This window comes from Ostrea edulis, chromosome 2, assembly GCF_947568905.1.
Source record: "Ostrea edulis chromosome 2, xbOstEdul1.1, whole genome shotgun sequence".
Taxonomy (NCBI): Eukaryota; Metazoa; Mollusca; class Bivalvia; order Ostreida; family Ostreidae; genus Ostrea; species Ostrea edulis.
In genome coordinates, this window is record NC_079165.1 from 98210186 (window position 1) to 98230818 (window position 20633).

The following is a 20633-nucleotide window of genomic DNA, read 5'->3' on the forward strand; positions in this document are numbered from 1 at the left end:
AGTAGGATATTAGCGGCTGTAATAACTCTTGTTCGTCTTACTTCCCTTTTCTGAACCGATTCCAAATTCATCCTAAAATAAAAAATGGCAGTGTGCAATGTCTTTTGGATCTATATCGACATTTCAAAACCTTATTGTACATCTGCAATACATCGCGCCTATTACATGCAAACAGGACCCTGGATTGTAAGATGAGTTCCAATGACCAGAAACCCACAATGTTTCCCATCTTTCTATAAAAAGTGTGAGTATGATGATATGAATCAATGCGGTATGACTAATTGGTATTTTCTGGTACTGCGTCAGTTTTCAGTTACTTATCATTAAGATGCATGTTCTATGCCTGCTGCAGAAAATGAAAACCAATTCAAGACGTTTAACAAGTAATGTAATGTACTATTAAAACATCTTCACCAAAACACGAAGTTGTTGCTGTCTTTTATAGGTGTTCAGACAATATTACCCGGTATACCTCTGGCTATATGCTGGTGACACATTTTGATATGTTGCAATGGAAATATTTTGCTATGTTTTAATTCGTTAAGAAGGACTGGGTGTATAGAAGAACTGATGGATAAAGATGTACTGTAGGCCTCATGGGATCTTCTAAAGCATAACTGGTTTACTTAAGAGTTACAAACAAAAACAATCCAGAATTTGTCATTCGTCACCCACTTGTTATGGTGATTTGTCCTTTGGTTTAGAACTCGATACTGATTACTGGAATCACAATCTTTATAACAAATGATAAATCCACATCTACTACCCTAAATTCACGATGTCTCTGGAGATTGACTAGACTATTTCAGTCACATAACGTGATTAGGGTATATGCAGATCTCGGTATTGGCTACAGGTGTACATTGTGTGGTACACAAAGTAAAGAACTCGCAATGTCATTCCAAGGAAAATCAGACATGTATCTGGTGTTCTGTCGCGATGGATAAATATTAATTTCAGACGGACTGTTTCCAAGGTAATAGCGAAAATATGATTCCCGTTGTCTTGTCGTTCTCACTCGACATGGAACTCGATGGGATAATCTCTTTTATATATATTGATTTTAAATAATTAATTCCAAGTTAATCGATGTATCTATATGCAAACATAACATGGTAGTAATATACATTTAGGGTTTAATGGGACAATACTGGCATCGATCGCTAACCTCCCAAAGACGGTGACCTGGAACATTAGCAGAAATCTTTCCCCGAGGAATATACCTCTGCATTTATCATCAGTTACCAGAGTCGGAATTCTCAGTCATTAAACGCAGTTTTTATGTGATCTGTAATGCTACTCAGTAAATCATGTCTATGTAATAATCAACTGGTAGATTTATTTTTGTAAACAACGTTTGATATATTTCATCTCGGACGCTTAACTCAAGAGAGCCCTGCGCTGTAATTGTTGTACTCTTTGCGCAAGCGGTAAAATGTTTTTGGAATCTGCAACAAAGACATTTCGCTGAAAGCCTCGACATCCAGGAATTATTAAATATTTGTTTAATCCTGTTGTTTATTGTCTCCTATTGCAAATTCTTCAAAGACGCTTTATAGGCAGCTAATGGAATAGGAGATAGTACGTTGTCATGGTTATAGGAAAATCAACAGACATCGGATTGGGACCCGGTACTAATGCAGGGATGTGGTGCGTTCGATAGCTCAAAAAAGGTAGTCGCCGTATAGCCGTTGGAATCCATGTGCCGTGTTGGTCAGTTTCCTCAATTTCCACGAAGGATATGTAACATTTATCTTTCAGGTGAATTCGTTAAACATTCCTACAAAGTGAAAGTTTCAGAATGAGAATGGCTTTCATATAATAGCTGGTGCTTTAAAACAAAAAAAGGGATATTTCTTCCGTTATTTAGTTGTGTACACAATGACTGAAGAAAATTATATTGAGGTAAGAAAAAATTCTATCTCTTTTTAATATATTGATATCATTGACAGTCACTAGTTCTCTGTTTCTTGATCAAATTTTAATTAAATGTGGACCATTGGAAACTTAAAACTGCAATAGGTTTGATATATCGAAACTTAAAAAATATTTGCATTGAATTTCATATTATTGTCATACTTTTATCTACTTACAGTCTAAATCTAATCTTATGATATGAAATATTTATAAAAAATATTGTCCTCCTTATTTTTTTTTTTTTTTTTTTTTTTTATCAACGGCTAAAGTATTTCCCTTAACAATAGATAAAACATAAAATTGAATATAATATGGGTACAAACGTGTTTCGTTCACAAAGAATATATTTTATTCCGTACATTAAACATTTATCATTCTGTCATTGAGTGGGAGTGTCGTGTTGGCTTCAAGACATAGCTTTATAAACGCGAAAGGTCGTTTTCCGCATTGGGCTTATTTTGGAAAGCATTGTAGAAAACTAAACAGGACACGCTGTCTCAGGACAATCTCCCATACTCTCAAAAATATTTTACATCGCTATAAATATTGAAAACACTAGTTTTGAACGAGGCTGAATGTTGATCGTTACATGTTCACGATGCTCGATAGTTCTCTTCACAACATTATGTATAGAAAGTTGCTCAGCGATACCGTGCAATGCTTCATATAAGTGGATGTCAAACAGATTTCTTTTTTCTTTGTGAAAGACGTATCATTGGATATTTTAAAGTGATATATTGTACACATAGACTAATTTGTATTGTGAATTAGAATTACGGATGTAAAATCGATTCGGATGGCAATTATTTGAATTGCAGTGCATTGTGTTTGATTTGGTGAAAAGACAATTGATAAAATGCTGTGCATAAAATAGATTTACTGTTCATAATTTGAGATTTGTCCCTGATCTGAATACTTTTTATTGCGTGGAAGCTTTAATGTTCAGTCACAGCCACCTGTGACTTTATTACTGGGGATCTGAGCCTCTGGTCTACACTGCCGAGACGAACTGCCACCGACTCATCTAACGCAACGAATGTCAGCTGTGTGGCGAAAACTGTTCAACAGAAAGATGAAGAAACAATGCAATTCGTCAGAAAATGATATTCGGAAATAAATAAGATCTGAAATCAATAAAAACCACAGTAAAATCATAAAAGGCCGTGGAATCTGAAGGTTACCGGTAAAAAAAAATAATAATGATCGATTCCATTCTTATAATAATGTCTACGGTGTAACCGCCGTGAAAACATTCTGTATACTCTTTAATTAAGAAAAGCGAAATACATTTTATCACTAGGATTACATCACCCTATCAGAGCTGATCAATATCGGCTATAATTAGTGCTCGACTGATTGAATGCCAGAGAACCTAAAAATCAGCGCTCATTATGACTCCACGAAGGCCAGAATTGAATATGCAACAGAACTGAAAAGCGATGCCATTAATAAGCATAGGTAATTATATCTTTTTATATACCCCTAACTGTCCCCACCATGCTCTTTTGCTCTTCATATATTCAATTATTTCTCGTGAAAAACCAAATACATCGATATGGACGGTTCCTTTAATGCGTTATTGCGCAACTGTTTCAAGAGGGAAAAAAAGGAATTTAGAATATTTGAGCAACATAGGATAAAACAATATGCTGAAAGAAAATAAAACATGATAAGCGAAGGATGGATTCTTGTTGGGAATCTTGTCAGTCACATTAGAAGATATAACAGTGTACTGAGAAAAAAAAATTAAAATAAGTTCCTGTATGACGTATATCAGTATTAAAGCACACGTTTACGTGGCACACTCTATGGAATTTTTGCATGATAATTTCAACCATCTGCTCCCTATTGGGTTAGGGGGGGGGGGGGTATTCTTAGATCCAAAACCCACATTCTTGTCTTGAAGAAAATATTTAGGAAATCGTTTTCTATGTATCTTTCGTCATTGATCATGATATCCTTGCTTATTTTATGTCAATGTGTACCTTATTCTAAGCCTTCTAGGCCTGTACCACATACTATAGAAAGTTTGAAATATTTGTTGACAAATGATCTATAACAAGGCCTTATTACAGTGATGATGTTCAAAAACTCTTTAAAGAATTACATTTCTGAGATCGCAAAATTTCCCTTAATTTAACGTACTTTGTGGTATACTTTGTTTAAATAAATGCTGGAAAAGTAGATGTTAATAATGATTTTAAGTGACAAATCTATTGCAGTCATATTTTGTTTCGATTTTCTCTTGAAATACACTGAAAGATGTGTTTACAAAATTCTACTTTTTGAGAAAATATCTTTACAGTTTTCTGGATACGCTGATTTTCGGGGGGGGGGGGGGGGGTCCCACTCTTTTAAAAATTATCAAGTTCAAAGAATGTCCTCCTGTAATATATCTCCTCTGAATAAATACGCCCATCAAGTTTCCTGTTATGTAGTGCATGCAGTGTTTGTTGTTCACTGAATTTGAGAGATGTATGTTTGAGACAGGGACAGTGGAATGTCGGACAGTGGAGTCAATTACATGATGGCGAATCTCGTGACTTTAACATGATAAACACGGAAAATGGTGACGAAAGTCAACACAAGGAAAAATTCAAACGAGTAAGTAACACCTTTATCAATAACGAATTGTCACATAACTTATATCAACATTGGAAGAATTTTCTAGGAACAAATCTATACTAAAATGGTAGTTCTACTGCGATAGAAGCAGAGAACACTGACAGTTTATTGTTTTCAGTCAAAAACTTTCCGACCGCCAAAAAACTGTTGTTATAAGTTATGTGACAATTCGTTATTGATAAAGGTGTTACTTACTCGTTTGTCTCGATGGAATTTTCCCATGTGTTGACTTTCACCGCTATTTTCCCGTGTAAGTGATCATGTCAAAGTCAAGTGATTCGCCACCGTGAATTGGGTGTCAAATATATGCAAGATTTGATTCCATTTAAGGTGGAAATTTTTAGATATATTTGCCATACAACAGAAATATTAGTTTATTTTATTCAATACCAAGAAGACTATGATACCTACATGTAAGTATGGATGAAATAAGTTTGAACATATCATTAAAATATCAGAGGAAGTTCGGTTTATCTCCTTGCTGAATAGTCAATGTTTCTTGATTCTGTTTTGTAAAAAAAGATATCTTCATTCATATGTAGAACCACAATCCCTATATATGATTATCTAGATATATGCATGCTTAATATCCCTTATAAGGTATGCAATAAATATGACAAGATTAATCCATAAGGGCACATTATTTTGATGAATTCCGTAGATCTGTTCTAGGCTTTATAAGTGAAAGACAAGCCATAAAGTAGTAATGTGTGAATTCATTTACAAAGCGTCATCTGTCACTGGAGATTCCTGAGGGATACAGACACTGTGATTTCATTTTGCCTTGGTTCCCATGAAGCTTCAGCTTTTAACAAATCTATATTTGTTTATATATATTGGTGTCTTGGAAATCTTAAGACTCACTTTCTGTATCGATTGATGGGATGTAAAAAATTATATCAATAATGCTGTTATCATGCGACTCTTGAAAGTCCAACATTTATATTAAGGTTGCTCCATCCTCATATGACTTATCAATATTAATGGTTAAAAGTGGAATTTTTTTAATTAATTTCCACTCAATATAGTTTTATTCAATTAATTACCAAAGAAAATGTATATGTTACCACCTTTTTAAACATGTCAGAGAAACAAAACCAGAAGTATACATCAACATAAAAAAATCACACATTTTTGTTAAACAGAATAATAAAAATAGATAAAAACTTGTTGAAATGACAAAAGTTAAATATCAACAGTTTTAAAACACTGCTAATTCATAAATATGTATAGATTAATTGTGGATATTAGGGAAACCGATGTATAATAGACATCCAGTAGAGGAAATTCCAGCATAGGAGTTATTGCCCCTGACAACATTTTTAAAATCATAATTAATTATTAGCTCTGGAAAATATAAACTTTTTCAGTATTATTAGTTTACCAGATATATTATTATATCCAGTGAATAACATTCCTCAGAAAGATATATTTCTATCATGTGCAAAGTTTAATTTATTAAGATTTTTGCAAAAACCTATGACATCACATGAGGATCGATCAACCTTAAATCTCAGTACAATGTCTGCATTCTAGCTACAGAACTGTATCATTCGGGCGGGGGGTACCAGAGAGCTACAGATCCAACCCTTCTAAAAATCTTCGATTTACAGCGCAACTTTTCTTGCGCAAATCCTTGAAGTCTTATATCTCTGTATTCCTGCATCGTCACCTTAACATATTTCTACACTACACATGTGTTAAAACGTAACTTCAAACAATTATTAAAACCCCATGCGAATCAAAAACTACAATAAATTTCGGTTGTTGACATAGCCATGTTACATTGCCAATCAATTTTTGTCAATTCAAAGATTGCTTGACAAAAACCAATGCAGTGATTTAATCATTGATGCCGTAAATATACTCCTCCAAAATGTGAACACCCATAATTGATTTTCAAGAACACACTGCGACCATCTTGACGAATGTCTTGGGAAAATAATATTCCCATGCTTGGGCATGTTGCATCGTAAATTAGTGAACTGGTCCAAACTAACGTCTAGATTTGTAAAGTACAGATTTATGTTGTGAACTGGAGGGTGTGCTTTGTGTATATAGCATGGTTTATATTTCATTAATCTTAACTACATATAAATACCGCCAAGGTGGCCTTGAGGTTAAAGCGTTCTACCCGCATGCGGAAGGCCGGGGTTCGAATCCCGGCCGTAACAGACCTAAGTTGTTAAAACAGGCAGTGGCAGTTCCATCGCCAAACGCTCGGTATCAGGTGTAAATGTCATGGGTCCTCGGAGATGACCTTATAAAACAGTCACAGTACAATCAAACGCATTGAAGTGGTAAAAATTTTCTATCGTATGAAACGCTTGGAGCGCTGGTAATGACACGCCCACTTTTCCGATTGAAACCACAGGTAGCACGTGAGTTTTGCTGATAAGGAAGGTGTTCGAAAAGAGTATAAATAAACACAATGAAAAAAAGCCTAGCTTTTACGTAAATATATTTATATGTTTAGACATTTCCATGCAAAAATATATATAACACTGCGCATACAGAATTGTCAAGTAACGTTGAGATATCTGGTGTTATGGTAAAACCCTTTGATATCGCTTTCTGAAATTTCTTTCAATGCACGAGTTATTGCAAGTTTTACACACAGCAACACGTGCCGAAGAAGAAGAAAAAAATAATATGCCCATTAAAAAAAGAAAACTGTAATATCATATTTCATATTTTGAGTATAACTGACATTTGAGGTGTTTCTGAAACAATATCGAATTTTATGTAAAATAATTAGAAATAAGAGTCAGCCATGAGTTGGTGTCCGCCTATTGCATTTGCCTGTAAACAAGCGTTTGACCAAAAAAAAAAAAAAAACCCAAGTATCACAAAAATTCAAATTTTCAATATACAAATTGTCAGATAGTGATGAGCAAAACTAAGTATTTTTTATTCATTTAACTATCTGTTATAATAAAAACAGAAGAAATTTCCCAAGTTGATTTTCAATCCACTTGTACATAAACATATTCTCCTTTGCATAGTCCCTTTCATTTCTTATTAAAAATACGTTTGTAAAAGTATTCATTTATGTACGAAATGAGAATGAAACGAAGTGGATTTTAAATCAATTTAGAAACAGCACATTAATATTGGAATTTCAATCCAATGTTTTCCAATCGTCCGCGATGAGTTAGTACCCAGTTTCGCCGTCCTCAATTGAGTATGTTGCAAGAAATCACCAACCCATCATCGGGTAGATAAAGCGGGGCAAGATAGACACTGTAACACGACAAATTCTTTGAAGTGTGAATGTCACTAGTCGTTCATAATGTTCAATACGAGCATTCACCGGGCGGTACTCGCGGGATGGAGAAGAGCTCGGGAAGAACTCGTGTTAATTTGCCTGCTACTGAGTTTTTTAACATGCAAAGAACTGTTTCATATATAACATCCCTTACTTACTGTTTAGACCAAAATGAGTATGGGGTGGGCGAAACGATACGCTTACCTACACATTAAAGGGGACTTGAGACACACCCCCCCCCCCCCCCCCCCCCGCATTACTGGAATTACACCAGTGAGATATATGTGTACATATTTCTTCGTTGACTTGAATGTTCATAAAATTTCACGTGGTCTTTGGTGAGATAAGGGGTGTATCCGAATATTGTTTACCTATATAGTTCTGTGAAAATGGGCGTGTCATTGCTTAATATCAAACGTCCAATAGAAAGCTCGTAACATTCCGTACAAACGAAAACTTTTACCACTTCAATGCATTTGATTGTAGGTGCGGCACCCTAAAGAACCTTCACTGCTCATAAGCGCTGAACATAGGCCTAAATTTGAAGCCCTTCACCGGTCTTGATGACGTCTCCATATGAATGAAAAATTCTCGAGAGACGTTAAGCAAGATACAATCAATCAATCAATCTTAACCAAAAACATTTTGTTTCACTAAATCAGTGATTTAGTATGCCAATAAGCCATTACCTAGATATTACATCCCGTTGGGATCTGAGTTAGAATAGGTCCTCAGTACCCCTTGCTTGTCTTAAGAGGCGATTAAATGGGACGGTCCTTCGGATGAGACCGCAAAAACCAAGGCCCCGTGTCACAGCAGGTGTGGCACGGTAAAGATCCCTCCCTGCTCAAAGGCCGTAAGCGCCGAGCATAGGCCTAAATTTTGCAGCCCTTCACCAGCAATGGTGACGTCTCCATATGAGCGGAAAAATTCCCGAGAGGGACGTTAAACAATATAAAATGAATTTCCCCTCTTTCATTTAACTGTGCATTTTGTGAAATATCTCAACTTATTTTTTATATCGCATTAAAATATATATTACACTGTGCGTTGAAGTTTTTAAATCACAATGGGACGTCTCCATTATATATAATGTAACATTAGTGTAGATTCAGAAATTTCAAGTTATACTAGTAAGTAACAAAATCGAGGGAGGTAACATCAATTGAAGTTATTCTGATAAAATTGTATGTGATACAAGTTCAAACAAAGCGAATTCATTTAACTTTTTGGTACATTTTAATTAAAATTATGTGCGACTTCTGATTTTAGAGTGGATTGGGTTCTGAAACTAAATTTAAACTTACACGAAAATGTTAATCTTGGTCCGAGATCACAGTTGCGTAACAAACTGATATAAGATTAATTCAATTAATCCTCTCCCTGGACCCTTGGAGAATAACAGGGATATCGACTTTGTATGAACTATGACGAGGGGCGAATTACAGCTCGGAAGGTCATAATATTCACAGACTATGTCGGTAAAATATGGTTATTGAATTAGCTGTCAAACAGACGCATATCATCAATGGCAAAAAAAGGACCAAAAATACTTTCCATAAATAGTTCAGAGAAAATTAAACTGGCATGTTCATCTTCTCATGCAGCCATTTTGAATACGAGAAACCCCCAAAAAGGGGTATCAAATGTATTGTTAGATAACGTTGTGCATCTTTCATAACTTGTTTTATGTTATTTTACATTTCTTGTGAATGAAAACTTTCTGGAATATGATAGAGAGAGGGAGGGAGGATATAGATTTTAATTAATGGAATTTGAATCATTTCTTATACTCTTTTTAATGAAAAAGTGAACATTATAACGAATAGGCACAGTGATCAATTTCATAAACTCCATAAAGAATACAGAATTAAAAGTAGGGTAATCACGGACTTCTGGACAGACCAGAGGTGGGATAAGGCGCCTAGGATGAGTAAATATTCCCTGTTGCCCGGTCACACCCATCGTGTGTCCTCCATCCCGATAAGGCAAGCGGAGCAATCCGCAGTCAAAATCAGTATACAAAGAACAACATGTCAGACAGCATTCGACCTAATGACAGGTATCACTATAACGATCATAGAACCTGCGAAACGCCGACCTTTAAGGAGACTGTCGAAACCCCCACCACATCAAACCATCCATCAGTATTTATTATCGCGCTTTTGGATTTTACAGGTAAATGCGATATCAAGTACTTCAATACCTGCAGTTTTTTAAAGATTAAATGTGGTTATTCCCGTAAAGTATGTCGGACTGGACACGACATTTTTTTCTAAAAATGTCACCACGAGATCGACAAGGGAAAGTGTTTCCAATTTCTGAAAATACCTTCGACATTTAAGGCAAATCCCATGATCATGAGATAAGAATTGTACCACAGTCTATCAGTGTTAAATTTATCATTGGTGTGTCGAAATTATATTTCTACTTTATATGCAATGTCTGTACGTCTCCTAAAGACAAAGCGTACACATTTACAAACACCACTGTAAAAGAATAGAACGTATGTACATCGACATCGGAATTGTTAAATAATAATGTGTAAAATACCGGTATCTCGTCCTCGGGGGTTATTTTCCGACGAATTCCTCCTACATGGTCATTATTATTTCTTAAAAACATAATTTCATCCAATCGTGTGTCCGGATGATATTTCTGCGCCATTGACTTTTATAGATTCCCACAGGAAGTGACATTTGATGACAGTCTATTAAAGTTGGCGAGGAAATGGAAACTTAAAGAAAGTACTTTCGATTGATGCAAAGAATTTCGATTTGGGTTTTTGTTTTTGTAACCACGTATGCAAGTTGTCGGATTCTAAGAGTTCCCACCCTTCAATGTCGCTTGTACATGTGTATGTGTATGTGTATGTGTGTGTGTGTGTGTATGTGTATGTGTGTGTACGTGTGTATGTGTGTGTGTATGTGTATGTGTATGCCATATCAATATAACATACAATGACACAACTGTTCTCTTTATTAAATGTTGTAAGGGAAAGTCGTAAAAACAAATGAGATTTGTATGTATTTTATCTAAATCATTACGCCAACTGAACAACTGAATTATTTACTGGCTTTTAAAACCGCGAATAGTAAAATAATGAAGATTTTCTTATTGTATCTTATTTGACTTTACTCATATATATATATATATATATATATATATATATATATATATATATATATATATGTTCTAGAAAGTGTTTAGAGGTGGGTTTTTTTTTTAAAGATTTTACTTTTAAAAGAAGAGAGACTTGCATATAAAGAAAGAAAGAAAATATTCAAATCACTAGCGCTTTTTAGATTGATTTTAACATCCACCCTCACATGCTCAGGTGAATCGATTTAAGTGAAATGATTTAAGTGGCAAAAGTAATTTTCATTTATGAATAAAATCCGCTAAATCCTGAATGCGTTAGTATCTGTAATCAGCGACATCACATGTTAATTTTCTGAACGATATGATATGTTTGACGTCAGCTCAACTACGAAATGTCTTTTCGCTTAATTTCCTTCTGAGAACAGAGTTGGTATAATGAGCATGCTGTTTCTTTCTACGAACCATATAATCAGAATCATTGTTGGAGATAGGAATCGTGAGTGCTATTTATCACCCAACATTCGTTCATAAAATAAAGTTCCCAAACAAACAAGAGACCCATGGGTCACATTGATAACCTGAACCTTGAGATTTCTTCTTCTTATTGATTTATGTATCTGTACACTGAATATCAATGTAGCCTTCTGGTCCATTTCCAAACATTTTCTTATCCATTTCTATCTCAACTTTTTCACCCCTATTGTGGTCATGTCTTGGCACCACGGACCATAATTTAATGAAAATTTTACCCTTGCGCTTTTTGGTTAAAGCAAAACAAGCTGTAACTGACGGACTTTTTTCAACTATCCAACAGTTAACTCCTATCGGTATAACTAATATAATGCCCAAGATCTGAAGAAAAATTTAACAAAATAAAGAAGGGAATATTGTTTGAAAGCATACCTACAATGAGCGTTTCATCACTGCGTCATATACACGAACATGGGAACGACGATTGCCGAACATAATCGGGTTACTGAGACCGAGGTCATATACAAAGATGGAAAAACTGTCGTGAGTAACTACACGTTTTGTTTGTTTAAAATATTACATCGTTTCCTGAATGACAAGAAGTACTATTTAAGTGAAATAAAGTAATAATTAAACAAATGTGCCACTCAAACTCAAATTTGATATTGAATTTTCTATGAAATGGTCATGTGTTTACAAATATGACACGTACTCGGTGCCTCTCTTTCGCTTTTTATCGAATTGGTGACCTCCGAGGTCAATGCCACAAGCAGGAATTACTGACAGGATGACAATGATTCATGATCGACATTTTCTGCTGATTTCACGGGTTCATTGCTTCAGATTTATTCTGATTCTATTAAGTTATATATATTAAATCACAAATATGTAAGATATTTGTTATATTTTTCAATTTATTTATTGTCAGTTACAGCTTGTATCACGACCATTTTTCATATCTAATAAATGGATGGTGGGATTTTTGAAATCATGGTATCATTTTAAAGGGATCATCAAATAAAAATAATCCACCATAGGAATTTTCAAAATGTTGTTTACTGCTTGATTTACTTCACCTAAAATTTAACATTGTATAGGGAAGAGCCCGTTTTATTACAATATCTTAAAAAGAAATTGTATTTTCATAAAAATCTCTTGGTCCATACACTTCCTCTTTATGAAAATATAAAATAAAATTAATCATTTATCACACATTTTTAAAGAAAATTTTCATAATGGGCAGATAATCCTTCAAAAAAGTCTCAAGTGCAAAAAGGTCAGCTTCTAATCATTTACCAGTCATGTGAATTTCATCTAACAATAACCATTTATGTTGATTTCAATCCTTCATAATTGTTCATTGTCCTTTCGTTATGTACATTGAATACCTTAAGGTTCTTTCCTATATATCCTATGTCATTTCTGAACTTCAATCTAAATTGGGATGCTTGCATTTGACAATTGGTGATTTTGTGCTTCTTGTAGAGTTGATTGATTGGTTGATGATTTTACGTCCCGTCGAGAATTTTTCACTCATTAAGACGTCACCAGCTGTAGGTGAAGTACCACAAATTTAGACCTATGCTTAGCGCTGGTCCCGTGTCGCGACAGGCGTTGGCACGCCATAGAACCCTCACTGAGCGCTAAGCATAGGTCTAAAGTGAGTTTCACTGGTCTTTCGGTATTCTCTTTAGAGAAATCGAGAGGCATAGCCTTCATCGACTTCTCTTCGCAAGCATTCATGTTTTGATTCTGGAAAACGTGTAAATGCCGGAGTCGGTGACGGTTTATGCTTCGACCGACGTTTCGACTCAGATGTGCCTGGATTTACGCACTAGACAAGTTGTTTTCAAACAATTAACAGCAAAACCGTCACAAGGAAATCAAAACTTACTTGCTTTTAATCCATTTTCAACATGCCCCTGTCCCGGGTTTAAATCACAACTCTGATTACGTCAGCCTGCTTTTCTCATAACTGGTCCCCTGTTGTGACAGCTCCCGCCAGCGGGAGGTCGGGGTTCGAATCCCGACCGCGACAGACCTAAGTCGTTAAAACAGGTAGTGACAGTTTCATCGTCAAATGCTCGTCACCAGGTGTGAATGTCACGAGTCCTCGAAGATGACCTTAAAAACGGATGTCCCGTGTCACATTAGGTGTGGCACGCTAAAGCATCCTCACTGCTCAGCGGCCGTAAGCGCCGAGCCTAGGCCTAAATTTGAAGCCCGTCACCGGTACCGTCTCCATATGAGTGAAAAATTCTCGAGAGAGACGTTAAACAAGATACAACCAATCAATCTAATGTAAAACTTTGAAGTTCCTACGTTGACGATTTAGATGAGGTGCCATGTTTCAAATAAACTTGAATTGACACCATAAAAGTCTTGGATGATGCTTGCATATCAATTTAAGAAATGATATGCACTCAATGGTTTATATTCGAATTTCAAAAAAGAATATCCGTATATCTTCCGATATAAAACATCGAATATATCTTTTTGTTGTCACATGGGTCATGCGATCCTTGTGGATCGTGATAATACGGTTCTTACAGAAATTCCGGTTAGGTATATATTTAACAAACTCGAATCTACAATACATACGGATGCTTGTAAATTAATTTGACAATTTGTACCCTGTGTTCTGAACAAACTTAGGATGCAATTTTGTTTGACAAATTCCTTCTAGTAGTAGCTCTTGAGAAGAGTTAACATTTTATCTACATACATGTCCCTATGTAAAACTGTCATTATCATCTGTTTCTTCGTCCTGTTCCTGGGATCATGAACTAAACAAATTTGAATCTTTATGACATTAAAAAATGTTTTCGTGGAAGTTTTGGGTTTTGTGCTTTTGGAGAAGACAACTTAAACACTCCACCTTATTTCCTTTAACTCGCGGTAATCCCCTTTATCCAAGGGTTTTTTGTGCTAAGTTTGGTTGATGTTGTTTCACTGATTCTCAACAAGAAGTCGTAAAATTTTTATGTGAAAAGTTTACAGGCAGACGTACGGCAAACAGAATTCGATCTAAATACAACTCCTTTTAGTTTTTAGCTCAGTTGAGCTAAAAGGTTAACAGAAAGATTGTTGGCTTGAACACTGGGTGACCTCTCCGTCATTTGATGTCCATCAGTTATCTAGAATTCGATATTTTGTTCTGAAAGACAATCCAGGGGGAAGCAAGCAAACTGGGCTAATATTGGTTTAATATGAATTGCAGTAGATCTCTGAAGTGTATTTACAATACCATAACTCAATTTCGCACCCAAATTTCATAAAGATGTCAGAAAAATTAATACATAAAATGAGATATTTTTTTGTGCTCTGGAATGGCTACACGATAGCAAACACCATCGTCAGCTTTTATGGTCGTTTATCTGTTGCCAGATCATGGTTACAATATACCAATCAAGAGGCTGTCCCCATCCTAAAGAAGCTTTGTGAGTGACACAATTTTCCACAAATACTGATTTTAGAGATGATGATTAAAATCTTACTCCTTGTCATAAAACTCCGGCCATTCACTATTGTTCCATTTAAATACATGTTAACACCGATTTCAAAGAATACACAATTATTCAGACCTGTATACATAGAGTATTTGCCTAGTATTCCATTGAGAAAGTTGGGCAAACAGAAGTTTCCAGTAGATTTGGTCCCAGATTAACCCTGCTATTTTTATCTCATGGATGTAATCCATGTGCATTATTTTTCAATTTAATAGTATTAATTTACTCTGCTAAATGTACATCTGTTATCTTTGCCATGTGACATGGAAGTATTTTAAATCTCTTCGTTAAGTAAAAAAAGAAATGATATATATTTGTCATGATAATCAACGGAAAAAAAGGTCGCGGAGTTTATATTGCGGATTTTTAATCGATTTTTGTCAAAGTGCGTTTATGCTACTAAGAAATGGGATTGAACAGAACAAATCCGATGTAAAATGAAAGAAAAAATTATCAAGGGGGTAGACAAGTGTATAAAATTGAATCACACCACCAGTAATGTACAAACTAAGGAATCATGCATGCAGTTCATTGTCTTAGAGGACATTTCTCGTACTTTTAGTTGTTTTGATTTTCTAAGATTGGGGTCTTTTTGTTGTAAATGAAATAATAGTTCATATCGGTATATAGGATTGATAATTCCGGTATAAATCTGCTATTGTACCTTCACAAATATTACGTCTCTGACAATCCAGCAGAATAGGCATTTTAAAATAATTTATATCTTAATGTGGTGGCACCGCCCTTTTTCGAAAGAAAATGATGATACAATTCCTGTGATATTCGACCGGCCGAAAAGCATTTCTCCTTTATATCCTGCACAATTAAGTCGCAGATGTAATATCGGACACCAAACACACGGTATTGTTTGCCGGACTACTTTACGTGTGGATTTTAAGATGGGATGATTTTTGTCGTTCTAAAACACGAGAACCTGCTTTGTTCAAATAGCTTTTTTATCCACTTATCATCGAAATGTACCTTAACAGGCGGAAATATTGCTTTATTTATATTTCAGATAATAATCTCATCTGTTTTCATTTCTATGATAAATCATTCAAGGTTTCTTATTAGAAAAAAATAAATAAAAGGCTATAATGAAGTATTTCGGCTTGAAAGCTGATAGTGTTCTAATGACTTATAGACAATTAATTTTGGGGAATTATATAGATTAAAAAAGAACGAATAAGTTTAAGGGGAGAAAGAAAAAGCTTTTTATATATATATTTATAAAAACATGACATTGCAAAAACACTGAATGCTGGACTTCCAGCGATACATCGGTTAGCAGGATGATGTAGTAGTGTCATTATCGGATCCTTCTTGATCTTTGAATTATATTTGATACTGTTATCATACTGAAGCGGTACGGGTGCAGCCTACTGTAAAATTGACAGAAGACTGTCAATTTCCGAACTAGCGTGACGTCAAGGTAACGACTGTTGACATCCGGCAGTTCCATGTCTCGCGAGATGATTCTAATTCATCACATGACACCCAGGTTGACAGTATTTTGGCTTCTGACAGTTCTAGAATTCTGTCATTTAAGCTCCATGGTGACTTTCGATAGAAAATTGTGACTATGCGGATCGTTTATTTCTTCTAATCGATCATGCGATTATTTGCTTGTGTACAGTCTTAATAATTGATCTTCAATTCATTTACATAGATCCAAAACGTTGGCGTTCAGACATCTCATCAACATTGATACTAAGCATTCCAATGCTTGTTACAGATATCATAAAACATTGTATTGAAAACAAAAATAGTTGTAATAAATCATTCCGTGAAGCAAACACTGTTATTTGGTGACAATCGTGAAGGCAGTTGAGTGTTTATTGATATTTCATCATAAAATCCATTGATTAAGACTTTTTCCAACCTTGATCTTCTCTAACCATGACATGCCTGATGTGATTCTTAAAGAAATAAAACTTAAAACATCGATTGCCTTTTCTCCGTGTGCAGTGGTGGTAATTAGGATTCCCATATCCCTATAGCTATGTAATGATTTTTTCTCACCTCACGAAATAATTTGATGACGAAGTCAAAATCATCACATATAAAAAGAGAATCATGTTGATCCTTGAAAGTTATAAGATCGTAATTTCGATATTTTTTTCCATCTTATAAAACGCTGTTAAATCATCACACGTACGTGTTTATGAGGCTGTTTTAAACAAATTTATTTTGATTTTAAATCGGTGTTTACAAACAACTGCATTTCTATTGCACACTCAAGTGACTGTCACGTGTCCAGGTCAGACTCTTTTCGGTGTAAAGCCGTGTATTTTGTTACTACAGTACCGTACCATAAGTTTAAGAGAAATAAAAATATCAAATATCTCTGAGTAATTCATTGTTTTCAGTTGCGTCTAAGTTTTATACATCACGCTGGGATTCGCTTGATGCGCGTAGGGCTATTTATAGACGCCTAACAGACTTAACGAGCGGCAAATGTATTTATGCGTACCCACTATATTTACTTTTTAGATAATTTTATCCATGTTTTCTTTTACATGCAAATGATTTTAAGCATGTACTTAAGGGGGAATTAATAACTTTAAAAATTAATTAATCTGCAATAAAATAATTTTGTACAAAAATAATAGATCGACATCGGTCCATACAGCTTTAAAGATCTCTTTTATTAGATACATTACGCACAACTAAAAGATTAATAAAACCATTTTCCGAAAGCAACATGTGGATGGTGAAAAGACATAAATATATATTTTGAATTCAATCAACAGAATTGATATATGGGTGTTTTCAGATGGTGGACAGGCGGTCATGACAAGTACAAACGTGTCACAGGAGAAACTGACGAGTGCCAAAGGTGAAGAGGACGACTTAGAAGTAATAGAAAATGGGGGACTCAGTCCTCACCCCTCCCTCAGGACGGACGACGACGCATGTTCGGAAATCATCCGCATTGAACAGGACGCTTCCCGGGGAAGGGATGCTGAACAAAACACGACGCTGGAAAGAATCGTCCGAACCTTACAGGTAGGAGCAGCCGCAAGTGAAGACGTTGCTTAAAATAGCGATAACATCAATGACCCAGATTTTATGATATTTGTATATTGATCTTAATGTATGTCAATATTACCTCATCTGCACTGGTATTTTCAGATCCAGTCATTCTATTGAGAAATTATGCTCCTTTGAATTTAAATCCTGGGTTTTTTTGGTGTGTGCTTTTGGGGCGGGGTAAGAAAGTCTAAAATTTTGGTTGCCCGCAATGCCTCTTCGGGTATGTAGGTATTTTACTGTATAATACTTATCACTAACTCTGGATTTCTATCAACTGAAGTTGATGTGCAGAGTTCTGCGATGGCCAAACTTCAGGCGACGATTGATATATAACCGGTCGATATTCAGTCTCTTGTCAAATTATGTAACCAAGCGCATTTTATTCCTTTATGAATTATGCATAATGAAAAAAATATTAATTCAATCTTTCATAAATGGGAATTTTTTTATCTTGTTGGATATATTGATGGCTCCGCCATTTTTCATTCTTTTTTTGTTATTTAAACCCTCCTCCACATCCACCCCCTCCAAATAAAATACCCCTGTGGATATAGGAGTCGGAAGAAGACATAATATGATATAGATAGTTAAACAATGTTGTAACCACACATCATTGACGTTATGTACATTCATGTATTCTCTCTCTCTCTCTCTCTCTCTCTCTCTCTCTCTCTCTCTCTCTCTCTCTCTCTCTCTCTCTCTCTCTCTCATTACAGTAACTTGATACATATGTATGCTAATAGATAATACCGTTAATGGATTACCGACCTTTTTTCTATAAGGATGTTTTCTTTTTATTAACACATTCCGACGGCATCATTTTCCACCACAATGCAGTGATATGAAAATATGACGAAATTGGCGTTTAAACTTCTACCCAATTGTTTGATATTTAACAATGTTTATGTCTATCATAATACAACCACAAATAATTCAGCGATAACCAACACAGCGGAGCACGATTAAATTGAATCCCATTCTTCGAGACTTTGCTCCTTTTAATGAGATGCATAACTATTAACTTAAAAGGTCTCTGTAAAAAGGGTTTCAATGTTCTGTTAATTCAACACGTGGCTCATTATTAAAGATACTGCATTTCGTTTCATTTAGAGGTAGATGTTCGATATAGCTGCGATGCAACACAGCTTCCCTCAATCAGACGCTCATTAGCGCAACTTGAATTCCGGGGACCTGTAGCAGCTAATGGCTCGTCTAATTGTAGTTCCTAAGACCTACAGAAATGACAAATTTTCGAATAGCTGTGGAAATATCCCCAAATGTACATTTCGTAGATAATGACTGTAATTAAGTTTGCAGTTTCCTCGGTGGGACGAGAAAACCACAACCTGTAACAAATAGAACCTTGACGTTGTAGAAATGGCGTACATCACCTCTGTGGAATCAGCTTAGGAATCTGATTCGTGATAGTTTCCTACAAAAATGAGGGAGGGGTGTGTGTGCTGGGGAGGTGTGTGTGTGTGATGGGGAGGAAGGGGTGTGTGTGCTGGGGGAGGGGTGTGTGTGATGGGGAGGGAGGGGTGTGTGTACTGGGAGAGGTGTGTGTGTGTGCTGGGGAGGGATGGGTGTGTGTGCTGGGGAGGGAGGGGTGTGTGTGCTGGGGAGGTCTGTGTGTGTGCTGGGGAGGGGTATGTGTGTGTGCTGGGGGAGGTGTGTGTGTGCTGGGGAGGGGTGTGTGTGCTGGGGGAGGTGTGTGTGTGCTGGGGAGGGGTGTGTGTGCTGGGGAGGGAGGGGTGTGTGTGCTGGGGAGGGAGGGGTGTGTGTGCTGGGGAGGGGTATGTGTGTGTGCTGGGGGAGGTGTGTGTGTGTGTGCTGGGGGAGGGGTGTGTGTGTGCTGGGGAGGGGTGTGTGTGTTGGAGGAGGGGTGTGTGTGTGCTGGGGGAGGGTGTGTGTGTGTGTGTGCTGGAGAGGGGTGTGTATGTGTGTGTGTGTGCTGAGGGAAGGATGTGTGTGCTGAGGGAAGGATGTGTGTGCTGAGGGAGGGTGTGTGTGCTGGGGGAAGGGTGTGTGTGCTTCAGAACAAGGATCTTTGAAGGCAATGTCGAATGGCTTCGTTGTAACGGAAAAAGTGTCCCCTTTAATAGAGTAAATGACGTACTTTATGAAGTGGAATAGTACTACAAGATCAACAGTATTTTTAGAGATGAGAAAGGGACATTCTATACATTGCTTTTACTCAATATAGCTTAAAGACATAACACAAAACTGTCATGACAGTTTGTAAATGACTACAGAATTGACATTTCCCGCTGCCCTTTATCAATACAAACGGATTCATCGAATAACATTGTGGAATTTGTTAATAAATTTGTTATTGATGCTGTCATAAAACGCATAAATCACTTTTTGGGTGTCTCATGTGGATGTCATTGATTTGTATTTATAACACATTAAGAGTAATGCAACACCCAACGGCAATTTTTTTTCGAGGAATATTACGGCATAAAGATAATGGTTTCTGAAAATGATATACGTGGTGTTTCGGTGTCTCCCGATCAACCACAATGACGTAGCGACTTCAAATCATGTAATCAATACTGGGATTTCGCAATGTTCACCTTTTCATACAAATTAAAGTTTATACTTCAACAAACTTCATTATGAAATTAATACATGGATTTATGATATATTTACACTGGTAACGGATATAGTGTAAACTACCAGGATAGCTGTCCATATACCTGATT

At 36.0% G+C, this 20633-nt stretch overlaps 1 protein-coding gene across 2 annotated transcripts in view; it reads left to right on the top strand.

Annotated features, from left to right (window-relative positions):
- The first annotated feature begins 1435 nt into the window (after window positions 1-1435).
- Window positions 1436-20633, top strand: part of LOC125681634 (cyclic nucleotide-gated olfactory channel-like) — a 45396-nt gene continuing 26198 nt past the window's right edge. The window contains exons 1-2 of one of the 2 annotated variants that reach the window (XM_048921795.2): window positions 1436-1905; window positions 17669-17901. In XM_048921795.2, the coding sequence (XP_048777752.1) occupies window positions 17686-17901 (216 nt within the window). In that variant the 5' untranslated portion in view covers window positions 1436-1905; window positions 17669-17685. Of the gene's footprint in view, window positions 1906-17533; window positions 17902-20633 lie in introns of those variants that run through there. The other variant, XM_056155701.1, reaches the window with a different exon arrangement.